Source organism: Chelonia mydas, chromosome 7 (assembly GCF_015237465.2).
Source record: "Chelonia mydas isolate rCheMyd1 chromosome 7, rCheMyd1.pri.v2, whole genome shotgun sequence".
Lineage (NCBI taxonomy): Eukaryota > Metazoa > Chordata > Testudines > Cheloniidae > Chelonia > Chelonia mydas.
In genome coordinates this window covers 56,616,221-56,639,456 of record NC_057853.1, presented here as the reverse complement: position 1 = coordinate 56,639,456, position 23,236 = coordinate 56,616,221, and the positions used below count along the sequence as shown (strand labels likewise).

The window sequence follows — 23,236 nt, the reverse complement described above, 5'->3', positions numbered from 1 at the left end:
AGGGGAACAGGGTCTAAAGCGGAGATCAGTCTCTCCAGGTTGGGCTGGTCTGCCTAAGTCAAGGTGGCCGAGGCTGAGGAGGTGGGAGGGCTGAGAGGAGTAGCCGCTAGTCCCTCACTAGAGGGGCCTTACAGTTCACAGTAGTCCAGTCCCTGATTTTCATTGGGCTGCCTGGCATTTTGAGAGCTGTGGGCCCATTACATCTGTATCCATCTTGCTCAGCATGGGCTGATTCCCTCCCCTTTCCCCCCCAGGAAGGCACATGTAACCAGATCTGTGTATCCCACCGAGGGATTTGGAAAAGCCCCAAAGTTTGGCCAGCTTTAGTGGGAGGGGGGAGGGCTCATGAGTCCATCACCCCGAGCGTAGGTGATAGCAATGGAATCTCCACAGGGCTACATCTAGTTGCTTTGGGCCTGGCTAACAGACCACTTCCCTCCTCATTCAGGTGCTGCTGTGATTGTCAGAGGCCCTTGAGTTCCCAGACCTTGCTACGACAGAGAGGGTGCATCTCGCAGTGCCTTCTCCACGTGGGGCTCTGGAACGCCCTTCCCTCCTGGGTCTTCACAGCCTCAACGTAGCGAGCTTCAGTGCAAGCTGTAGGGCTCCTTTGTTTCTCCTAGGCTTTGCTGGGAGGGATGGGGCACTGGGTGGGGATTAGCTGACGGAATTAGTGTCTTGTTTTGTTCGGGTACAGGTAGAGAGAGTCCTTTAATAATTAGAGAGCAATTGATCTGAGTGTTTTAGGTGCTCTGGGCCACACTGGTATCTTGACATTATCTGGCTGTCATTTCCATGGTGCACAAGCCCCTGGGGCTAAGGCAGGCACACTGCAAGAATCAGAAGGGGAAATTCAAACTTTAGTCAACCAAGTTTGAAAGTGAGGCTCTTAACCAGGGAAGTCCTGTTACTAAGCAACTGCATCTCTGCCCGTGAGATCATATGTACAAAAACCGGTCGAACCATGTCTTTAAGGTGTTGCCTTGTGGGGTGTATAGAAGAGGAAGGCATATATTTGTACATTTTTTGGTGCAGAGGTGCCAGTTAGACCCTGCAGCGGCCAGTGTGAATAGACCTCCAGAGAGCAGAATTTTTTTTTTTTCTTATTTTCTAGTGGTGAGTTTGCAGGAAACTTTTTTTTGTCTTTCCAGTTCACACATGCTCAAGACCTTTAACTTTCAAAAGATCCAACATGTAACTTCCTTTATTTACAGGAGAAAAGAATTGCTACCAAGTGTACCATGGCATGGTGGAAGGGCTGGGTAAGTAGAGGAAATATTGGTGTGTGAAATTCTCTGTACATGATTTTAGAGGCGCATTGTCATGCCTCAGACAATATATAAATTCTATGTGTAGAGACAGAGTAAAATCCTTCCACTTACAAACTGACCACACCTGATGCATGACCACTCTGTGTGCGTGTGTTTGATTATGAGGAATTTGTTAAATATGTGTGCTGGTTTTTAAGCAACAGGCTAGCACTTTTATTGGCTGTTTGCTTATGAGAAGGGGTTAGGTGGGTGGAGACTTTACTGAAGGACAGCTAAGCTGAGGAAATGAGTTCTGCATTTAGTTCTGAGAGCTGTGAACAACTTGGTCAGTCTCTTCCCTTGTAGGAGTGAGTTACATAGTCTAGGTCCAGCTCCTGCAAACATTCGACCTCCCATTGTCATCAGCCTCTCGATTGTCCACCGGGTTGATTGCTCCAGCTGTGGTGGTAGATCCTGGTCCTGGAAGGAGATGTGGTCTCAAGTAGCTATTCAAAACCTTCCATGGCAGTGGCCTATCAGTACGGGGAGCTGGACTCAATGGGGAGCCAAGACCACAATGTTCCTTTAAAGTTCACATTACTTTGAAAATGTACATTTCAAATCTGGTCCAGTGGCTGAATGGCTTTCACTGAGGCAGACCCATTTTGTACCTGAGGTCAAAGTGTGGAGGGCAGCAACTGATCAGGTGTGTAATTTAGGCCCCACTGAAATTAATGGCAAAATTCCTGTTACCTTCAGTAGGTTCAGGATTCCACCCTGAGACTTTGTACTGATTTACCAAGAGCTGGAGATAAAGAGGAGACCTAGATGATGATGATGATGATCTGGTTACTGGGAAAGTGTTTACTTCCTGAACGCAGTCACCTACCAGCCACCAGAGTTACCAGGAGCCCCGTCCACAGTCGAGCGGGTCAGAAACATTTTGATGACACACTTTCATTTGTTCCATTGGAAGCCTGGCTGGCTTCCTGCCAGCTGGGCTGTCCAGCACCTTCCAGAGCCCACCTGGCAGGCTAATGGCAAGCCAGGGAGATCCAGCTCCCCAAACTATAAGGCACATGGCTCTTAGGCAACCTGGGTTCTTGGAGCTTCCAGGGTCTCTGGCTCTAGGACAGCCCATCAGGCAAACTGCCCCAAAGCTGGGCAGAAAATAATTCCCTTCTGCAGAGAACTTCAGAGCTTTGGCTTTTGTTCCAAACTGGAATGAAACCAGATTCTGAAATCTCAAAATCCTCCACAGAATGGTGTTCCAGTTCTCCACCCAGCCGCATTCCAGACACCAGCGCCAAACCGTCATTATCCTGATGGGGTTTGTTTAGCTGTCTTCCATTAACTGTTTTTGTCCCAATGCTGCCTCCTCTTTGTATTGCCCGGTAGCTGGACTCTATGGTTCTCATGTGATACAGATGGTGCTTTTACTCTAGCGAGTATAAAATATGGAGAACAGTGAGGGCCAGGATTCTACTTCAAGTGGGAAAAACATTTTGCTCTGGTTTTTGACTGAGAGCATTACTGGTAGAGTTGGTTTGAAAATAGACAAACCATTTCATGAAAAATTTCAAATTTGAACCCTGTGAAATGGAAACAAATGAAAGTTTCCTGTGTGGTTTTTTTTAAATATTGTCTCATTTTGCCCCCCTCCTATTTCTGCATGAAACTTTTGAAATGTCAGCATTCCTCTTCCACCCCACCCCGTTTCACCACCAGGTCCAAGAAGATGAATAATGGGGGGGGGGGGGCATGACTTTTTTTTCTTTTAGTTTTTAATTTTGCTGCTCTGTCATTCTTCCAAAATTGGAGACACTTTGAAAAATGAGAGTGGAAAGAGGAAGCAAAGCACAGAACCACGACCACTCCAAAAGCCCTGGAGATTGTTCCCCCTCCCACACTTTTTTTTTTAAATGGACTAAAGTTTGAATTTTCTTTTGCTTTTTGAAAAACAAAGTGAACATTTCAATTCAAAATTTTGAAAAATGAACATTTTGTGAGAAACTTTCCATTTAAAAAAATCCAGGCAAAACCCACATTTTCCCACAGAAAATTTAGGTTTTGGACAAAATGCCACTTTTTCGTGAGAAGAAACTTTGTTTGGAAAATTGTAACTAGAGATAGTCAAGTAAAAAAGCCTAACTGAGGAGCATGTCAGGTGGAGTAGATCCCGCTGCATGCCTGTCTAATGGGGCTTGTTCGCTATGGCAGTGCTGCATATATGGACTCTTTTCAGTCAGCTACCTCTGAGGAGTCACCTGGAAACAGAAAGCCGGATGAGTCGCAGCTGGATTCCTGTCCTAACCTGATATGGCCACACCTTTCTCCCTCCCTCTGCTATGACAGCCAGAGAACACAAATAGAGGACTTGTGTGGCTGTGAGTCATGCCTGATTCCTTCTAGCCAGAACTGACTCAAATCCCTGATTGGGATTTTTTTTTCATAAGGGTCATTTAAATTTGTGTGCCTTGCCCCAAGAGCCCTATAAATTAAAACTCACCTTTGCACTTCCCCAATCTCGGAGTCACAGTGCACCAACCGAGAGCATTCCCCAGGCTGCTCTAACTCACACCCAGGCTGCAAACAGTCTGCAGGGACTGAAGCCGCAGCCAACAGTGGGGCATCCCAGTCTTCCCTCCTTTCTTCATCCACATCCCCTCTGCCAGGAGCAAGGAGTGAGTGGCATAGGAGTCTTCATGTTGATTATAAGCAACAGTGTGGTGATCCTTCCGGGGTCAGGAATGCCAGCTGGACCGCCACCTTTCACTGGAAGTAAAGCACAAAGTGGCAACACCTCACTTGAGGATCTGGCCCTTCACATGGTTCCGGAGGAGTGTGAAAAGGAGGACAATGAATTTGAATTTCATGCAGTGGAGAAGTGTGAGTGGGAGGACTGGGGAGACAATGCAATCAACAGGGAGGAAGATGTTTAGCAGGGCAGCTAACTTTGGGTGCTCATACAGGGATTGATGTAAGTATGAGGATAAATAAAGACAAACAGGAATAAACCTAATATTCAAACTATGGGCTAAGTAAACCTAACCCTAGTTAACTAAATCTAGACAGAGGAACTCTATAGGCCCATAATATAGAAGGAAGCAAGCTTCACACACAAGAAAAACTATGCAAGTAACTCTCACTATACCAACTGCTTCCTGTCCTAGGCTGTGTGTCAAAGGGAGCTAGATATAGTAGCATGGACATACGCAGACAACTTTCCATCCACACAGATGTTTGCCTTTGTTTCTTTTGCATAGAGCTAGGCCACCCCAACAGCTGCTTTCAGGCAAACATAGTCAGTTGGCAGGAACCTTCGATTCATAGAGAATAAGGCCAGAAGGGACCATTATGATCATCTAGTGAGTCTGACCTCCTGCGTGACATGGGTCATAAGCATTTCACCCTGTGGTTCCTGCTTAAGTATGAATCCCTTCTGCTATTGCCACTGGTGCAGCCTTGGACTCCATGCCTCTTTTCCTAGAGATTTACCAAGTAGTCCAAGTTCTTCCCACACACAATCCCTCTTCTGCCCACATCCTTCCACCCCATGGCCGTCTCCAAGTGAGCCTTGCCAGGTAGAAGAGCTTGAGAAAGATTCCTCCAGGAATCGCATGCCTGGTTTCTAGTGAGATTTTGCAAGGTCACCAGCATGCAGCTCTGCCCTACAGTTACTATGGGCATAGTTCCCATCTCCTACCTGGCAGGTAGACCTAACAAAAGCTGAGTAGGGGTGACTATTGGTTCCATTAGCTCTTCATTGGAAAACGGAGTTCAGTGTTGGCAATTGCCTCTCATGGAGGAAAAAGAATGTCAATAAATGCATTTGACTAGTCAAAGAAGAATGCTGACTTCCCTTGTAAGGTTCGGGATAGGCGGGAAGGAAGATGATCTGAAAGTCTAGCAAGATACGACATGTTGCTTTCACAAAAGCAGTCTCCTAGGCCTGAGTCCAGCTGATCTGGAGACTTTGGGGTCTTCTAGATGGGAAAGTTTCACCCATTATATTGAGATGGCTATCCTATATGGACTCTTAGTCTGGCATGAGTGCCTTTTTCGGGTTTAGCGTCAACCCCTTCGCAAGCAACATAAACTCACCTGAAAAGGCCCTCTTATACTGGAATAAGGCTGTCCACTGGGGGGTAATACCAGAACAACTGTACTGGTGTAAGTTCACACGTTAATTTGTATCAAAAATCTTTCCCAGGTAGACAAGGCCTAAGGCCCCAAACTATTGGGAGTTGGTGGGTAAATCCAAGCCTGTCCCCAATTAGCTACATTAGGTGAACCCTACACTGCAAGGCTGGGTTTGGGATGTTTGCATCACAAGGTTGGGATGTATTGAAATGCTACCACTTAATAAACAGCACAGGGAGGAGAGGGCTGGCCATTTCCTTGCGGCTTGCCCAGAGACCCCCCTCTAAGTCAGGACCCCAGGCCGGGGATGGAGGAAAGAGATTCTCGCTCAAGTTTGCTAAACCTGAACGTCTCCAGTTTCATCCACCCTTGCAAAATACACTGGTTCCTCTTGCTTGGCCTGTAGCTCTCCTTTGGGATGCCACACCCTGTGAAGCCAGTCGCGCCCAACTCTACCTCAATCAGGAGCCAGGCATGTGAAACTACAGTACAGAAAAGCCTATGTTTTCAACTGGGATATGCCATGGAACGAATGAAGTTATGTATAAAACTACCCTGCATGATAACACTCTGGTTATAGCAGTAATGTAGTATCACACACAAATACTCAACTGTATTAAACTGTGTTTGTGATTTACGTGGTGCTTGGAAAACTGTGTTTAAAATGGCAAGTGATCACTTTAAGATCGAAGGGTTTCTAGGTCTTGCTTGCAGGCTAGGTAGGGAAATTTGTGATCTGGGGCTTGCAGAATCAGTCTGCAAAAAGGCAGCCTAGAACAAAGTGGGGAGAGTTGTGCCTCTGTTTTAGGGAGCAGCCTGCTTTGTCTCTTTCTGTTTTGGGTTCTTGTGTGTTATCATTCTGGATTCTAAGAAATAAAGTTGTTACATTGCATCCTTTCCAGCAAGAGTATTTTGCATGTTTATCTAACTTGTGCGTGTATACGCCACGAACATAACAAGATACCACCTTTCAGGGCAACAGGAAAGTCCAGTTTCGATAGTCAGGTCTTTCTGCTGGGACTGCCATTAAGGAGTTAATCAGCACCTATTGCAATAGTGTAATCTGTGCTCTAAGTCCACTGGGACCTGGACTGAGCCCCATCAAACTAATTTCACATGGGATGCATAGTTGCCTTTTCTTACAGCGTGATGAAGATGGCAGCTCAGTGAAAGGCGCCCTGAGCTTTGACCCCACACCCGATGCCCAAGTTCTGTATAAAGCCATGAAAGGACTCGGTGAGTTGACTCTATCTATTACCAGCCATGTTTTTAAAACATTCTACACTTCGGTTATAGCATTAGCACAATTCCCTACAGAAAACCACAGCCATTTGTGCCATCACATGGGAATTCAGAATCCAAGCTGCTCCAAAATGTTCCTAAATCCCCTCCTTGTGAGGGCAGTGAGTTTGGGAAGGTTGGATGGGTAATACCCTTGAGAGTTTGACATGTCTTGCCTTATTCTCCTGCACAGTGTGTTTACATCCTATCATCGTTTGTTTCCAGGGACAGACGAACAGGCTATAATCGATGTCCTCACCAAAAGGAGGAGCGCACAGCGTCAACAGATTGCCAGATCGTTCAAGGAACAGTTTGGACAGGTTATCCAGAGAAAGGACATGTTTGATCAATTTTCTCTTTGCACTGCATGATGCTTTTCCTGAGAAGGGAGGTGTCAGAGACCATGGGAGCACTGCCCTCTGCTGGACAGAATGTCAGATGTTGTGTGTTTGTGTCACCCATTGGTCTATTGGCACTGGTGTTGTAGCTGTGTTGGTCCCAGGATATTAGAGAGACAAGGTGGGTGAGGTAATATCTTTTATTGGACCAACTTCTGTTGGCAATAGGGACAAGCTTCCAAGCTTACACAGACCTTTTGTCTCTCCCCAATAGAAGCTGGTCCAATAAGATATTCCCTCACTCACCTTGTCTCTCTCTAGGTATTTTATGGAAGGGTACAGAGGTTCTGGGCACTGACAGTACTATAACAGTGCAAGTCTACCTTCTTAATGGAGGTCTGTGTTCTTGGGACCCAAGGTTCTATCTACTGCACGGATGCAGTGTAATTAATGACCATGATATTCTGCAGCATCCAGATTTCTTGTCCAACATCAATCCCCGGATTTATTACCAGGCCTGGGCTGGCCAGGGCATGTGTGCGTGAAGAGCAGAGCCAGTTGGAAAGCCACAAACTTCCCTATGGGAAATTTCAAGGATTTGGGTTTGTGGAAGGGTTGTGGGGATGAATTCTATAATGTTTGTGAAGTGCCCAGCTATTGCAGTTATTGGAGGAGGCACTACAGAAATACCTAGACACAGTCCACTCATAAGGGTGGCCCTCCTGATCAGCCCCATAGGTGCTTGTATAATAAGCCAGTCAACATGACACTGTGCATCAGCTTCATTGCTGTAGCTCATCATGGGGGTTACAAATGGAGATTCAGGGAAAGTGACGTGCAACGCAGTGAGCATTGGATGCACTCTTCCCTTAATTAGATCTTTCGTCTTTAACAGGATCTTATTGCCAGCTTGAAGTCTGAACTGAGTGGCAAGTTTGAGAGGCTCATCATAGCCCTTATGTACCCACCGTTCAAATACGATTCCAAGGAATTACATGATGCCCTGAAGGTAAATCAATGACATGCTGCTTATTAAGTGGTAGTAGGAACACTGTGTTAATTTCCTGTGCTAATACAAGTGCTTAGTAGCTGAACTGGATGAACCCTTTCCACTGTATTGTTTCTCAGCAGGCCAATGTTTATAGCAAATATTTGGCTGGATAAGCTATTACAGCACGTCTTTGGTGGAAAGGGCACCCTTTAAAATATTATTTATGCCTTTGACTTGAGGTCAACAGCAGAACTGTGCAAAACTCCGTATTTCTGGTGAAGAATGATTGAAAAATACAGATCTCTATTGCCACTTCTTGCTCTATAAAATTCCAAAGTTCCTCTTCTTTCTGCCCAGACAGCCACAGCTCTCATCTAGGCCCTTCTCTGCTGTCTTGACAACTGTAACCTCCTCCTCTCTTGGGCCTCCCCAACGAAATCAGGTCCCCACAAAACACAGCTGCTAAGATCATCATCCTCACCTTCAATGACCACATCACCACCTTCTTTGAATCCCTCCAAAGGCTCAAGTTCGAAGTCCTTTTCATCCCCTTCCAGGCCCATCACATACGAATGGATATACTGGGTCACACAAAGGTCCATCTAACCCAGTATATTGTCTTCCGACAGTGGCCAATGCCAGGTGCCCCAGAGGGAATGAACAGAGCAGGCAATCATCGAGTGATCCATCCCCTGTCACCCATTCCCAGCTTCTGGCAAACAGAAGCTAGGGACACCATCCCTGTCCGTCCTGGCTAGTAGCCATTGATGGGCCTATCCTCCATGAACTTATCCAGTTCTTTTTTGAACCCTGTTATAGTCTTGGCCTTCACAACATCCTCTGGCAAAGAGTTCCACAGGTTGACTGTGTGTTGTGTGAAAAAAATACTTTCTTTTGTTTTGTTTTAAACCTGCTGCCTGTTATTTTCGTTTGGTGACCCCTAGTTCTTGTGTTTTGTGAAGGGGTAAATAACACTTCCTTATTCACTTTCTCCACACCAGTCATGATTTTATAGACCTCTATCATATCCCCCCTTAGCTGTCACTTTTCCAAGCTGAAAAGTCGCAGTCTTTTTAATCTTTCCTCATATGGAAGCCGTTCCATACCCCTAATAATTTCTGTTACCCTTTTCTGAACCTTTTCCAATTCCAATATATCTTTTTTTGGGATGGGGTGACCACATCTGCTTGCAGCAGTCAAGCTGTGGGCGTACCATGGATTTATATAGAGACAATGTGGAATTTTCTGTCTTCTTATCTATCCCTTTCTTAATGAGTCCCAATATTCTGTTCACTTTTTTGACTGTTGCTGCACATTGAGTGGATGTTTTCAGAGAACTATCTGCAATGACTCCATGATCTCTTTATTGAGTGATAACAGCTAATTTAAGACCCCATCATTTTATATGTATAGTTGGAATTGTGTTTTCCAATGTGCATTACTTTGCATTTATCCACATTGAATTTCATCTGCCATTTTGTTGCCAAGTCACCCAGTTTTGTGAGATCCCTTTGTAATTCTTCGCAGTCTGCTTGGGACTCTCAGCACATCCCCTCCCTGCTTGTCCCCTGTTGTCTACTGCAGCCTACTCATCAAATTTGCTCTGCAAGGGAGGCCATCCTCAGCTGCTCATTCATCAGTTTCTAACACCAACATCCCTGCACCACCTCTCAACCTGCCCTTTGTGCATGGGATGCCCCCCTTGGACCAACCCATAAGGCTACTCCCCTCTCCTCTTTCAAATCCCTAACCTCTGACATGAAGCCCATAAGAAATCAGCCAGTGATGATGGCTGGAGGGGCAGGATGGGCTGATGTCTTCTTCCGGGTCTGAAGAGGTTGGTATGGGATGTTTGCATCCCAAGGTTGTGATGTGGGACTTTATTTCTCTACTTCTAATTATTTGCAAAATTACAAGTGGAGAGAAGCTTATGAAAATTGTATGTAGATGGATAGATTTGATTGCATCATTCTCCTCACACCCTTCTAATGCCACTTGTCACTGAAAGCCTTGATGAATGCATTGTACATGGGCAGAGCCCCATAAAATCAACCTCAACTCTAGGATTGCTCAGAGGAGGAGTGAGCCTTAGCAAACAAATCTGTACTGAAACTGAACAAGTTGAATGTGGTTCCAGGTTTCACCGTGACAATTTATCACAGCTCGGCACACAGCCTATGACAACCCTCAGACACTTGAGGGCTATTTTTCTAAAGATAGCTTTAATTGCATGGCAAAGTATTTTCTCCCACTCTTTTTTCCTTTTTCCTCTTAAAGGGTCTAGGAACAAGCGAAGGGGTCATTATAGAGATCCTGGCATCACGGACAAAAGTGCAAATTAAAGAAATAATCAAAGCTTACAAAGAAGGTAAAGCAGCTTACACTACACTGTGTGTGACGGAAGCACTGTGAGGGGGTTTCGTGGCAATTGAATGAACTGCTAACATTTTCCTTAGTAAGGCGGGATCTTCAAAAGAGCTTGGTGTTGGCTTCCCAATGGAGTCAACGGAAGTTGGGCCAACTCTGGCTGCTTCTGAAAAAATCCCACCTTTAAATGTCCCATCTAGTAACGGGCAAACCTCAAAGGTGTCATGGGTTTAGTTCATGTGGGTAGCAAGCAAACCAATGTTGGTGTAATGGAATCTTCCTGTCAATGGAGCTGTATTTGTTCACCGGGTTTTGCTTTACTGGGACATGCCCCAGTTGGGACTCTGTCAAATTTATGTCCATGCCCATCCTTTAATCCCTTCAAGGCTCCAGGGCAGCATTTGGCCTTGAGAGAGGGTTTCAGAAAATAAGGCCCAGATTCTATAAGGTACTTAATTAAATACATGCTTGGCTTTTGAGCATATGCTTGGCCCCTTGACTTAAAATTAGAAACCCTGCTGACGCATGTTCCTGAGTCGGGGCTAAGTGAGCTGCTCACAGCCATGTGTTTCCCTCAGGTTACCTTCTTGGGGCCTGCCAAGCATTCGTTTGGTTCTGGAAGGCATGGTGACACCTCAGTCATTCACTGTGCCTTTCAGTGAACATGTCACCCCCCCTCTCTTCTTGGTCCTCTTTCCCTTGCAGAGTATGGTTCTAACCTGGAAGAGGACATCAGATCGGACACAAGTGGCTACTTCGAGCAGATATTGGTTTGCCTCCTTCAGGTAAGGTTGTGATGAAAGAATGGGGATCCAGGACTCTTCATCTCCCCTTCTTCTGATTGGGACTAGCAGTGAGTACAGGCCTCTTATCGCAAGCCCACCTGCTGCAGGTAGCCATCAGAATTACGAGATAAATCACCCGCACAGAGAGACCCCTTGAACTAGATCTCTGCTTTAAAAGCTGATGCAGAGTCGAGAGTTCCTTTAGGCACTAGTAGTTAGCCTCCAAAACTGTTTCTGTGAGCTCCGCCACTGGGGGCACCATCCTATACACCATCCATTCCTATACAGCAACCAGGGCATTGCCCTCCAGCTAGTTTCAAAAGTGATGTACCCCAATTGCATTGTGCTCCCTTTCTATACCCTGCCCCACAATCTTCAGAGAGCATCTCCATGCGTCAGAATTATTGACCTGAGTTAAGCAATAGCAACTGATCGGCTAAAACCACTCATATGATGAGGCGCCAATCACCAACAAGGATTTTTCTCTTGTATTGTATGTCACGATAAGGCTTATCTACCTGGCAAGGATGAAGGGCTGGGAGGATGAATTCATCCGTCTGTAAAGTGCTTTGAGATCCTCATGCGGGCAACACTGTAGGAAAGCAAATAACCGTGTTTCCATTGTACCCTCCTAGGGCGAGAGGGATGATCCAAGATGCTATATGGATTCAGCGACGGTGCTTCAGGACGCACAGGTATTTCTATAAAGTGACCGGTCCTTTACCATAGCACTGATTCTTAGGGTGTGACCTGAAGGCCCTCGGTAGGGAATGGAATTACTCACCCTGCTGTAACAATTAGCTACTATCCCAGTTTAAACAAAGGCAAGGGTTGTGGTGTGAAAGGGTCTAGCTTGCCTGGCAGCAAGTGGCATGGTAAAATCAGTTATCCAAGCAATACAAGCAGTGCCCCAGCACACATCCAGCGGGAGCGGAAATGCTGCTTTGCACCAAGCCACATGAACCCCTCCCCTGTGAGATCCATGCCTGGAACGTCACTGGGAGCTGTAACCAATGTGTTTCAATCACAGGCTCTTTACGATGCTGGGGAGAAGATACGGGGCACCGATGAGATCCAATTCATCACCATCCTGTGCACCAGGAGTGCCACCCACTTGCTGAGAGGTACAGAGCAGGGGGTGTATTTTCACGCACGGCAGCAGCTTCCAAAATGAGAAAGCATCCTCCACAGAAAGCAAGGCCGCCCAGGCCAACCGGGACACCCAAAGTTAGGCAGCTAAATCTACATTTAAGCACCTGAATACGTGCCCTGACTTTTTTTTCCAAGGTGTTGAGCATCCAGAAGCTCCCATTCGCTTTGGTGGGAGATCTGAGCACTCAACACATCTACAAATCAGTCCATTTACTGAAGAGTTCAGATACCATAGAGACTGGCGTGTTAGACAAAGATGGCTGGAGAGAAAGACCAGGTGGGCGAGGTGATATCTTTCATTGGATCAACTTATGGTGGAAGGCATAAGTTTTTGAGTTTCATAGAGTTCTTCCTCAGATCTGAAGATGGTAATCGCCGTGTCACCTTCTCCAGGCGTGAGGAAGAGCTTTGTGATGCTCAAAAGCTTCTCCCTTCCACCAACAGAAGTTGGTCCAATAAAAGATATCACCTCAGTGAGAGACAGAGAGAGTGTCACTTTCTAAAATGCATTACAACATGCTGTTCATACTTGTGGCATGGTTTTATGTTGAAGAATCACAACACACCCAGGTAGAATCCCTGCACCATGCTCCTAAGAACATGATAGATATCAGTGACAGAAGGAAGTACGACATCAGACCGTCCCATGAGCTGCATAGAGCTGCCGATGACCACAGACTGTTCAGCCAAACAGGCTTTGTTACGTTGGCTGTCGTGCCCGTGTTCATAATAGGCCAGTCACCTGGTGCGAAGTCAGACCATGTGCCTGCAGCAGGTGAACCTGAACTTTGCTTCTGTGGCCTCTTGCTAGGAATCTGAGGCCAGCTCCCTCTTACATTTCCAAATGTAACCTCACAGAATCAGTTCAGTATTGCTGACCTCGAGAGATCAAAAATCATGAGGCAGACCCCCCCCCCCCCCAAATCATGTGTTTTAAAAAATGTTGATCAAAGAAGGGCTGGAGGGTAAATAGTTTGAGATCCACTCACCTAATTAAATGTGTCATGATTCACATGCACACATGGCACTTATATTACTTTTTAAGGTCATATTAAAGAACATTGATAGAGGTTTAATCATTCAAATAAGTGATCATGTCACAGTAAAAACAATATGGGTTTGGTTTAGCCTTTTGCAAGAAGCAGTTCTTCCCTGATTTCCCCCCACCGCTCTGAGAGCGGAGTAATGGTATCTATTTAAAATTCAGTTTATTTCAACTCTGTTCCAGCTAAACTTATTTCTGATACAGGCCTGAGCTGAGAAGCTCATCTCCAATCTGTTAGTGTCTTTCACCATAGTATCTAAGCACTGAGGTTAGAGGAGATAAACTTGAACGCTGCCCAGATTTAGATTTGAAGCTCACTGTGTTACATAGAACCACAGGGTTAGAAGGGACTGTAAGGGTCATCTAGTCTCATCCCTGCCAAGATGCAGGATTTGTTGCATCTCAACCATCCAAGACAGATGGCTAGCCAGCCTTGTTTTGAAAATCTCCAGTGAAGGAGATTCCATGACTTCCCTAATACACAGGTCTTCTTTAACGGCTAGCTCTGTGTGCAGGTCTAGAAGTCAAACTTGAGTCTTAATAATTCCTCACTTGCAGTGTCTACACTCTACCTAGAGAGAAAACAAATCTTCACTGCTGTGGTTCAATATGAACTTTCTACAGGAATCTGAGTAAATCCAAAGATCTTGGAATTTACCTCTGTATTTTTGCTTATGGTTTTCTCACTTAGTGGTTTTTCTTTTTGCAAGGAGGAAAACAAGAAATTTGAGCTTCCCCTGGTGTTTTTCCCCCATCCAAAAACTGAAGGGCCACGAGCAGCCCAGATCTTGTTAGTTCAGTTTTACTTCAGTTCCCTGAGCCAGTGACAGCAGCAAACACAAAACTGAATGCTAGAGCCATGCAGACCCCTCTGGAACCAGATATAGATCAATAGTCAAACACAGGGATTAAGGGCCAGATTTCCAAATGAACATGCAATGAGCGAACCTGTACTTCCAAATGTAAGCCAGTAATTACGTACACTAGTGCCCATCTTCGTGCATACTTACCCATCATATGCACATACAGAAACTTACTTGTGTTTGTGTGGTGCCAGTATTTTTGTGTTTCACATTTTTTGGACCTCACCTGAAGTCAATGGGAATCAGGCCATCCACTTCTGTGGGCTTTGGGTCAGGCCCCTCAGAAACGCAATCAGTGGAAAAAAGGCACAAAATGCCTGGGGAATTGTTTGGCCTGGATTTAAAAGTCCTTCATTTGTTGTTTCCCATAGTCTTTGATGAATACCAGAAGCTCGCCAGTAAAAGTCTAGAAGACAGCATCCAGAGTGAAACCCACGGCTCACTAGAAGATGCCATGCTGGCTATTGGTAAGGGACACCGGACTCCCTTACTTTTGTCTACGCTTCTCTTCTACTGCGGTAGTGGGCTAAGCACATCCATCCCATAATACCAGGGCACTTCTTAGCCGCCATGATCTCATGGGGAGGTTTAGGGAAGACGATAGGGAGTTGAATTACTATAATCTGCTGTCCCTGGGTTAGACTGATCCTGGGCACTAACTGAATGTTCTCCTGTGTCTAGTGAAATGCACAAAGAACATCCACAGTTACTTCGCAGAGCGGCTGTACCATGCCTTGAAGGTAAGACTGTTCTACTTACGGGCCTACTTCTCCTCTCACTTCAGTCCGAAGCGCTGAAGGGGCAGTGGGGTAAAACTGGTGCAAGTGAGAGCAGAGTCCGGCCCAGCCCCTTTGGAAGAAGAGGGACATGTAGAGTTAAAGTCCTGAAGGAGCTTGCTTCTGTGGAGTTGAGACTGGCACAAAGAGTCTAGTTCTACCCTCAGCTACATAAGTGCAACCCCCACAGAGGTCATCGGATTTGCACTGGGTATAAATTAGGGCTGGGTTTTGTCCCTAGTGGTGGTTGAATTGTTCTGGTACCAATAAGTTTCCTGTTTTTTTTAGGATGCATTTTTTCTCAGTGACATTAAAATAAACAAAAGAAGTCCAGGGGGAAGTACATGGAAATCCCTGAAGCCTTTGGGGCTGAATGTGTCAGCGCTAATGGGGATCTTTAGCCCACTGAGCATAGATGTAACAAAGAAATGTGGGGCCTATGCAGTCTCCTTCCCCGGAAGACTGCAAATGAGAGACGCTTCCCCCAAGTGTTTTGCAACTGATGAATATCCCCTTCTTAAGGGTAAAGGACTAAATGGATTGGCTGGAGTCCTGGGCAGATGCTCTGTAAAGCTATCACGCTTAGCTGTGCTGTATGCACCAATAAACCTCCGTTCCTGCTTGCAACCCTGCAGGAGTTTGCTCCAGAGTTTTTCATGCACAAAGATTGGCAGTCACACCAAACTGCAGGATGGGTTTTGTCACATGAATAGTGAGGCAGGATGAGAGGCAGAGATGTGCTAAGTTCATTCCCAGCAGCATCTGAAACCTGGTCTCTTCCATCTTGGACCAATTTGCAAACACTAAATCTGCTTTCTCTTCTCCCCACCCCCCTCCCCCAAAAGAGAGAAAATTAGATCATGCCAACACTCGGTGGCACTGCCAAAGTGATAAATGTGTCATTGCAGGGGGCAGGCACTTGTGATGGGACCCTCATAAGGATCATCGTTTCCAGGAGTGAAATTGACTTAAATCTCGTCAAGGCTGAGTTCTTAAAGATTGCAGGCAAATCCCTCTCCACCATGATTCTGGTAAGCAGTAGCTTTGTTGTTATGAATCACTGACATGCCTTTCTGGTACATCCATCACCGTGGTGTCTGACGACTGGGTGAAGGACTACCCCCCCAAGTAAGATCGTGAGTCTCCCCCGTCCATAAGTCCTCTGAAAAGAGTCGAAGTCCCGAGGGAGTTGGGGATCCCTCCTTGCCCATTATGGAAACACCTGGCTGAGCAGGTGAGCCATGGAATGTCAGCTGCAGGTGACAGGACTTGTGCTCAGACTAGTTGCTGATGGAAGCTGGTTCTACTGCCATAGGCTCTGCACCAACCAAGCTCTGCTCCCACGTGCTTTGAGCTCTGCCAGCTGAAGCTTCATGGTGGAACACAGTCGCCGTCCGCTGTCCTAGCTCCCTTCCCAGCCCGTGTGATTCAGCACACATTGCCCATTCTGCTCTAGTCTCTCTGTCAAGCTGAATGCCACCAGCAGGCCTAGCAGAGCACTTTGGAGCCAGCAGGGGCAAGACAGTCACCCATTTCATCTCTGAGGTTTTGCAGCCAGAGGATGGAGCCAAGCGCAGAGTTTTGCAGAGGGCCGTGGCCCTGTTTGGGTTGGTCAGAAATGTTGCAGGCAGAGCTTTCTGCCTGTCCTCTCCCACGCAGAGCCAAGGGGCATGAAAATCTCTTGGACCAACTCCTCCAGGGGGGAACATCCATGTTGTTCTGTCACAGATCCTAGTGAGCACCCCGTCCAGCCACTCTCTGGGGCTGCAGTGAAGGGAATGCCAGGCTCTGGATTGCCCAGAGTTTTAAGCCCCTGGAGCCTAAATAGCGTCCAGCCATTGCCCTGATGCTGGATTCCGTAGGCACACTCTCGGGACACAGATCTTCTCTCTGGCACCTCCTGTGGGGAGCTGGAACCGGCTGTCCCATTCCTAGCCCCTGGGTACAATGGTGACTCCTCAGACTCCAGAGTGTTTGAACGCGCCCTGTCCCAGAACTCCACCCCAGAGGTGTTTGGCTTAACTCACTCAGAGGCACACGGCAGCTGTGAACATACACTTTGCACAGTCTAACGCATTGACACTCTTATCCTTAATCATGTAAAGCACAAGAGGGCACTGATCATATAAAACAATAAACACCAGATGCCGGTCCCTGCCTGTTTCCTCTCCACTCTAGGGTTTTCTTTGGGCTGGGGGAGAGACTCTTGCATTGTCCAGAGGCCTTTTGGGTGGACTGGAGGAAAAATGGCTACAGTGAGTTACAACTGCCGGGGATCTGGCCCATATACTGTGTGTGAGAGATCTAGAAACTGAACATTTTCCAACCCCCTGTCCCCCCACGGAATACTTTGGAGTTGGATTTTTCTTTTTTGGTTTCCAAGCTGGTTGCTCATCCCTAGTAAAAAGCCACATTCTACAGTGGAGTTGAAATCCCAGCATTCTCCCATTCTATCATTCAGGGTTGTTCCGTTCCCCTGTGCAAATGGCACAGAGGCCCCTGTATGAGCAGTCCCCTGGGAAATCTTTCTGTAATTAAGGCCCCTTCTTCTAATCTACATTGTCAGTATCTGTCATGTTGATTAATGATCGGTCGTCGATGGTCCTGACTGAATAATAATTCCTGCTGAAACATTGCGGAAGGTCCCCCAAAATATCCCGAGAGGATGAAATGAGCATCTCATCACTTTCTCGTTAACACTCCCCTCAACAGAGACTGAGAGATTTGTCTGTTTCCTAAAAACTTGACTTACAAAGCACATTAACCAAGGAAGAGTTCTACACTGCCAGCGATCAGGGGGGCATTAAAACTTTGGTGGTGCAAGGTGATAATCAGTGACGGACGTAGATTGAGCAGCCAGCCAGACCATTTTAAGGATGCTCTGTAGGCCCTTGATCCGTAAGCAGCAATACTCTATGCCCCTTTGGGAGTTGCGGCAATGATGATACCAATTTGATGCTTCACAGTTAAGTGCTCCACTCATTCTTCGCCAGTGAGTGGGGAGAATGGTGCGTAAATGCTCAGGCAGTTTGAACCTTGAGTACAACTGGCTTGAGTCTACTTTACTTTTCATTTACATGATTTTTTTTTTACTCCTGAGTTACTCCATTGACTTAGTGGAGTTAGTCCTGATTGGTTGCAAACCAGTATAAGTGAGGGGAGAATTGGGCTCAATATATTACACTGAGGGGAAACCCTATTAGGCCTGTTTCTCCTCTCACTTACAACGGGGTGTAAATCAGGAATAAATCCATTGAAGTCAATGTAGTCTGTCTTTCTCAAAGCCCCTGTCGGATGCGAGTGCATTCTATGGGGCTAGAATGCTAGCACGGTCCTCCACCTTCCATTCTATTTTTGCTCTTCCCTCTGTCAGGAGGACACGAGTGGTGATTACAAGACAGCCTTGCTGAATCTCTGTGGCAGTGATAAATGAAGAAATCTGAAGGGAAAAGGCAAGATGTTGAAATGGAGGCACGGAAACCGTTGGCAGTGAATAAGTGTCTAGGAATGGATGTCTAGAAAATCCCTAGCACTGAATAAATAGAAAATGGAAAATCTGCTTTAGAGGCTAAGATTTTTAAAGGAATCTATGTGATCTGGGTACCCAACAAAGAGCTGCTCAGGAATTTTTCAACAAATCATTTTTCTCACAGGAAAAGGCCAATTTGTCAAAGTTGAAACGGTTCACAAAACAGTGCCCGTTTCAACTCGATAATTTTTTAATTTCAGAATGATCAAAACATCCCAGTTTGACACTTTCTGAACAAAAGTTCTGGCGTTTTGGCTTGAAATTGCTTTTTTGTTCATTTTGAAATTGGAGTAAATTTCGCCTCAAAAAAAGGTTTGAAATCAAAATGAAACATCTTGGAAGGCTTCAGCGGGGCTGCTCCCAGGAATAAGGGGTGCAGGAGTGGGTGGGTGCTGAATTCATCGTTACAAAACCAATGGAGCTGATTCCTCCCTTGCTGACACCAATGGAAGCCAGGATAACTCAGCTGAAGACAAGGGAGTTACATCCAACTAGTGCGAGATCAGAACTGGGCCCGATATGTTTCCTGTGAACCCACGTTTAGCCACGTTCTGGTCTCAGTGGGCCTGATTCTGCTCCCGCGTACGGAATCGCTCCATTTATCTCGGTGAAGTTCTTCTGCCTTTACTCTGCTGTGACCGAGAGCACAAAATGTGGCTCAGGAGCCAGACAGTGGCGCAGGGAGAACAAGATGAAATGTTCCTGCAAACTCTGTTCTGCTCTGACCAGCAGTTCACCCCTCGGCTCCTTCCTTGTTCCAAGCAGGCAAATTAAATGCATAATTACCAAAAGCCATTATGTGCAACCTGGTGATTTTTCTGATGGGGCAGAGGAATCTGCCTGCGGAAGCCAGTCTCCCTTTTTTGCGCGCCTGAAATTAACAAGGATATGTGCATTTAGGATGGGGTGTTCAAAGCGTCCTAGATCCCCTTGAGCTGGGCCTCCAACTCCCTTAGGAGCCTTTGGTGATGCCATCCTGATACATGACCCTTCCCCCACCCGGACATCCCCAAGGTGGTTGTGCTTGAACATATTCACGTAAGTCACATGGACTGCAATGAATCATCACAGTCTCCCTCATTGTAAGGTTTCCATCTAGTTTTACAAGAGGGAGGAGAGTCAGGAGGATAGGAGGATGTGCCCCCAGCCAGGGTGACAACCCCACTTCCTCAGGAAGCTCAGCACCACCTCCAAGCTGTGTGAGCATCGTGTGACTCGCAATCCACACTACGCACCATTGGAGCGTGAGCAATCACACAGGTGTTTCAACCTGTCGGGTGGGGGGCAGGGAAGGTCCTCATGACCTGCCAGCCCGCTGCAGCTGTGGCAACATGTCTCTCCTCCGCAGATATTTCCCTTCCTTGGGGGAAACACTGTGGCAGGAGATCCGTGGGTTTGTGTTCACCCTTTGTGTCACGGGAATGCCTGAGGGGTTTGCCAGCTGGCAGGGATTAGAAGTCAGGGCTTGCTTTCAGGGGGATGCGTGGAAAAATCTAGAAGGGGTGTGGATGCAGAAATGTTACCCAGCCCTTGTAGGCGTCTCAGTGTGAAACTTTTCCTACCCCGTGGCAACAGGGAAATGAAGAGGTTACACAACTCTACCATTAGTATATAGCAGTTGGTAACCCATCGCTTCTACTCTGCTCTCCTGGTCTAGAGGTCAGAGGTTGCGGCGGTAGCGGGGGCGGGGGTTGTTAGACCAAGAGCCCTGTGCTCTAGCCCTCACTTTGCCACTGACTCATGTTGTGATCCATGTTGCTGCTCTGTGCCTCAGTTTCCCCATTTGTTCAAGGGTGGTAATTACACTTATCAGTGCTGTGAGACCGAACTCCTCTCTGTAGAGTTCTGTGATATGCTCAGGGGCAGGAGAAGCTCTTCTGAGGTGTAGGGCAAAGCAGTGCAAGTCAGACTGTGCCATCATGGTTCATGCCCTATGGTAATCCGCCACGGGGCGGGGAGGGGGAGGGGAGAGACGAAGAACCAAACAAATGCGAACAGGGCCCTGCATCAATGCCGTGCTTGCCGGACGCAGGTGAATGGGGCTGTTCCACCAGAGGCACTTTCCCCTGCTGATAAACAAGCAGGGGCTGGGGGCCACTTACCAGCACGAGATCATGGCTGTGCAACTGGCACAGAGGAGCTCATCTCTTCCCATTTGTGTGGCCGGCTGGCATCTTTTCTAATGGCCACCTGCACTGTCGGGGTCACATCGGTCTAGCCCACCCCTCTGTGCTCCAGCTGGGATCAGCGCCAGTGGTCCCAGCCGTGCTCTGCTCCTGGACTGCTCAATGTATTCACTCCATTAAAGTAAGCAAAGCAAGGACAATCTCATCACCACCCCCCCCCCCCCCCGCAGTGGGTGCCAAATCAGGGAAGGCCAGAGTGGGGCTTGGAGTACACACCTCTGCAGGACAGGGGAGTGAGAACCCCCCCCCCCCACAGCAGGATGGGGTGGAGAATGAGTGAAAGCTTGGCTTCAGCCCCCCCCTGCTTGCTGGCCATGCAGGGCCTGTCCTAATTTGTCCCTGGTATAAGCCAGCAACATGTTACTGGAGCAAGGGGCAATCAGAGAGAGGGCTCTGAGCAACAGACCCTCCCCACCCCCACCACGGCAGTTTATGCACCATCCCTCGCTCAGGGGTTGTGACGAAAGGCACAAAAATCTAGCCCTAAAACTATAACCTTTGTATGCCGTCCCTTTAAACGAAAGCCCTGCACAACAGCTGCGGTCAGGAAGGAAAGATGGACAAGGCCAGCGTAAGCAACTATGGTGCTCTCTAGCTGCAGGGCTTAAAATTCAGGCCCTGCTCTTGCAGTCGGATTCATGGGGCTCCACACTGGAGCTCAGTGCAGGGGTCCAGACTGCAGAATCAGGGCCTAGGGGTGTAGCAGTAACCTATCCCCACCCTCACTGGCCCCAAGCTCTGATGCCCCGACAGCTGGTGGGCTCAGCTCTGGAGTGAGGGGCTGTATGATGTGTGTGCCACCGCCACAGGGCTACACGCATCGGACTACGTAGGACAACGAACATCTTGTGCTGTGGCAGACTCAGCTGCTGTTTTTGGGGACGATCCTTCTGTCGTTGAAGTCAACGGCAAACCTCCCAGTGACTGCAACGAGGGCAGGATCAGGCCCTTCACTTTCAAATAAATGGGTGAAAAACCGATCTATTTCTCGGAATGAGACAGCGAGACAAGTAGGTCCCGAATGCTGGATGCCACCAAACAAAACTGGACTTGCAGCACCACCTTGTGGATCACTGGGGTCGGGGAATAACCCAGGTTAGAAAGAACCAGAGATGTGGGGTGAAATCTTCAAAGGGATCTGGACTCCCTGGTGTCCAACAAACTTAATGGGAACTGGGCACTCAAATCCCCCAAGTGATGCTGAAAATCCTATCTGCATTCTCTAAAAGAATGTGAACACCAAGCCTGTGCTGGGAACCCCGAAAAGGGGGCAGAAGCAGCCACATTATCCCAACTATTATTATTATTTGTGGTGTGATAGTGTTTAGATGTCTCAGCCATGGACCCAGGCTCCCAACAAAAAGACAGTCCCTGCCACAAGGAGCTAAAGATCTGTACCTCAAAGGAATTTAGGTGCTTAACTTCCATTGGATTAGGTGCCTAAATACCTTTGAGGATCTAGACCTTACTGTCTAAGTAGCCAAGACAGACTAAACTCTTCAGGGCAGGGACTGTCTTTTTGTTCTGGGTTTGTACAGCACCTGGTACACTGGGGTCCTGCTCCGTGACTGGGGGGCTCCTAGGTGCTACCACAATGAGGTGGGGGAAGAGAAAGTGACTTGCAAAGGTCCCACAGGGAATTAGGGGCAGCGTCGGGAAATGAGGTTGGTAACAGAACAACAGAGGGAAACCTGGCTTGAACAGCACAAGCACTGGGAAGCGGCATGACTGTAAGACATCGATAAGGATTTAATGATGTATCGATTGCTGGTAGAACATTCGCTAGATAAAAGGTGTTTTAATAAAGAGGAATCAATTCCTAATCACTCTGAGCTGGCCTTTTCAAACCACAAATATTTACACATGGGCCTTTCATTTCATTCACCATTTAATTAATGGGAAAAACTTGAGATAAACGCCAGCATGTGTTAGTGGAATGAATATTCAGGTCTCTGATCCTGTCCAAAATAAATAAACAAAATACAGTCATTGATTTAATTATCACCAAGATCCAGACAGTGTTTGTCATCCTACCTCCACTTACAAACCCTAGGTTTAGTTGGTGCACTGATCCGGAAACCGGGAGTTAGGGGATGATCCCAAACCAAAATGGGAGCATTCCTGCACAGTGATATTCCTTTCTGCTTCCTACAGTTAAAATTATACACAAATCTTGCAAGCATTTGTTGTGCAAGATAAATATGGCAGGACAACTTTCAGATGTGTACAGGCTATAATGCTTCCCAGCTGCTTACAAGAGTTAATCTACAATAAACCTTGGGGACTTCAACACCAACAACATTTAGCATCATTATCGGTTCCTCTAGAAAACCTATAGCACCTGGAGTGCTGTAGATTGGTGGGCTGTCCATGACTCGGCTACACTGAAAGGACTTTGCAGGCCCTGGGAATCTGCTTCTGCATTTCCAGCTGGATGAAAACAGCTATTATGAAATGGATACAGATTTCCCTAACTTTTGTAAGTGAAACAACAAAAGGGAAGGAATTTAACCTTTGGGAAAATAAACAG

At 46.9% G+C, this 23,236-nt stretch overlaps 1 protein-coding gene across 1 annotated transcript; it reads left to right on the top strand.

Annotated features, from left to right (window-relative positions):
• The first annotated feature begins 657 nt into the window (after nt 1-657).
• On the top strand, nt 658-19,307 carry LOC102936239 (annexin A8). Its single transcript, XM_037905177.2, has 12 exons — nt 658-1,262; nt 6,539-6,629; nt 6,900-6,994; nt 7,908-8,021; nt 10,281-10,371; nt 11,076-11,155; nt 11,791-11,850; nt 12,186-12,279; nt 14,587-14,682; nt 14,897-14,955; nt 15,900-16,022; nt 18,365-19,307. The coding sequence occupies exons 1-12, from the start codon at nt 1,242-1,244 to the stop codon at nt 18,422-18,424; spliced, it is 984 nt and encodes a 327-aa protein (XP_037761105.1). The 5' UTR covers nt 658-1,241; the 3' UTR covers nt 18,425-19,307.
• The last annotated feature ends 3,929 nt before the right edge of the window (nt 19,308-23,236 follow it).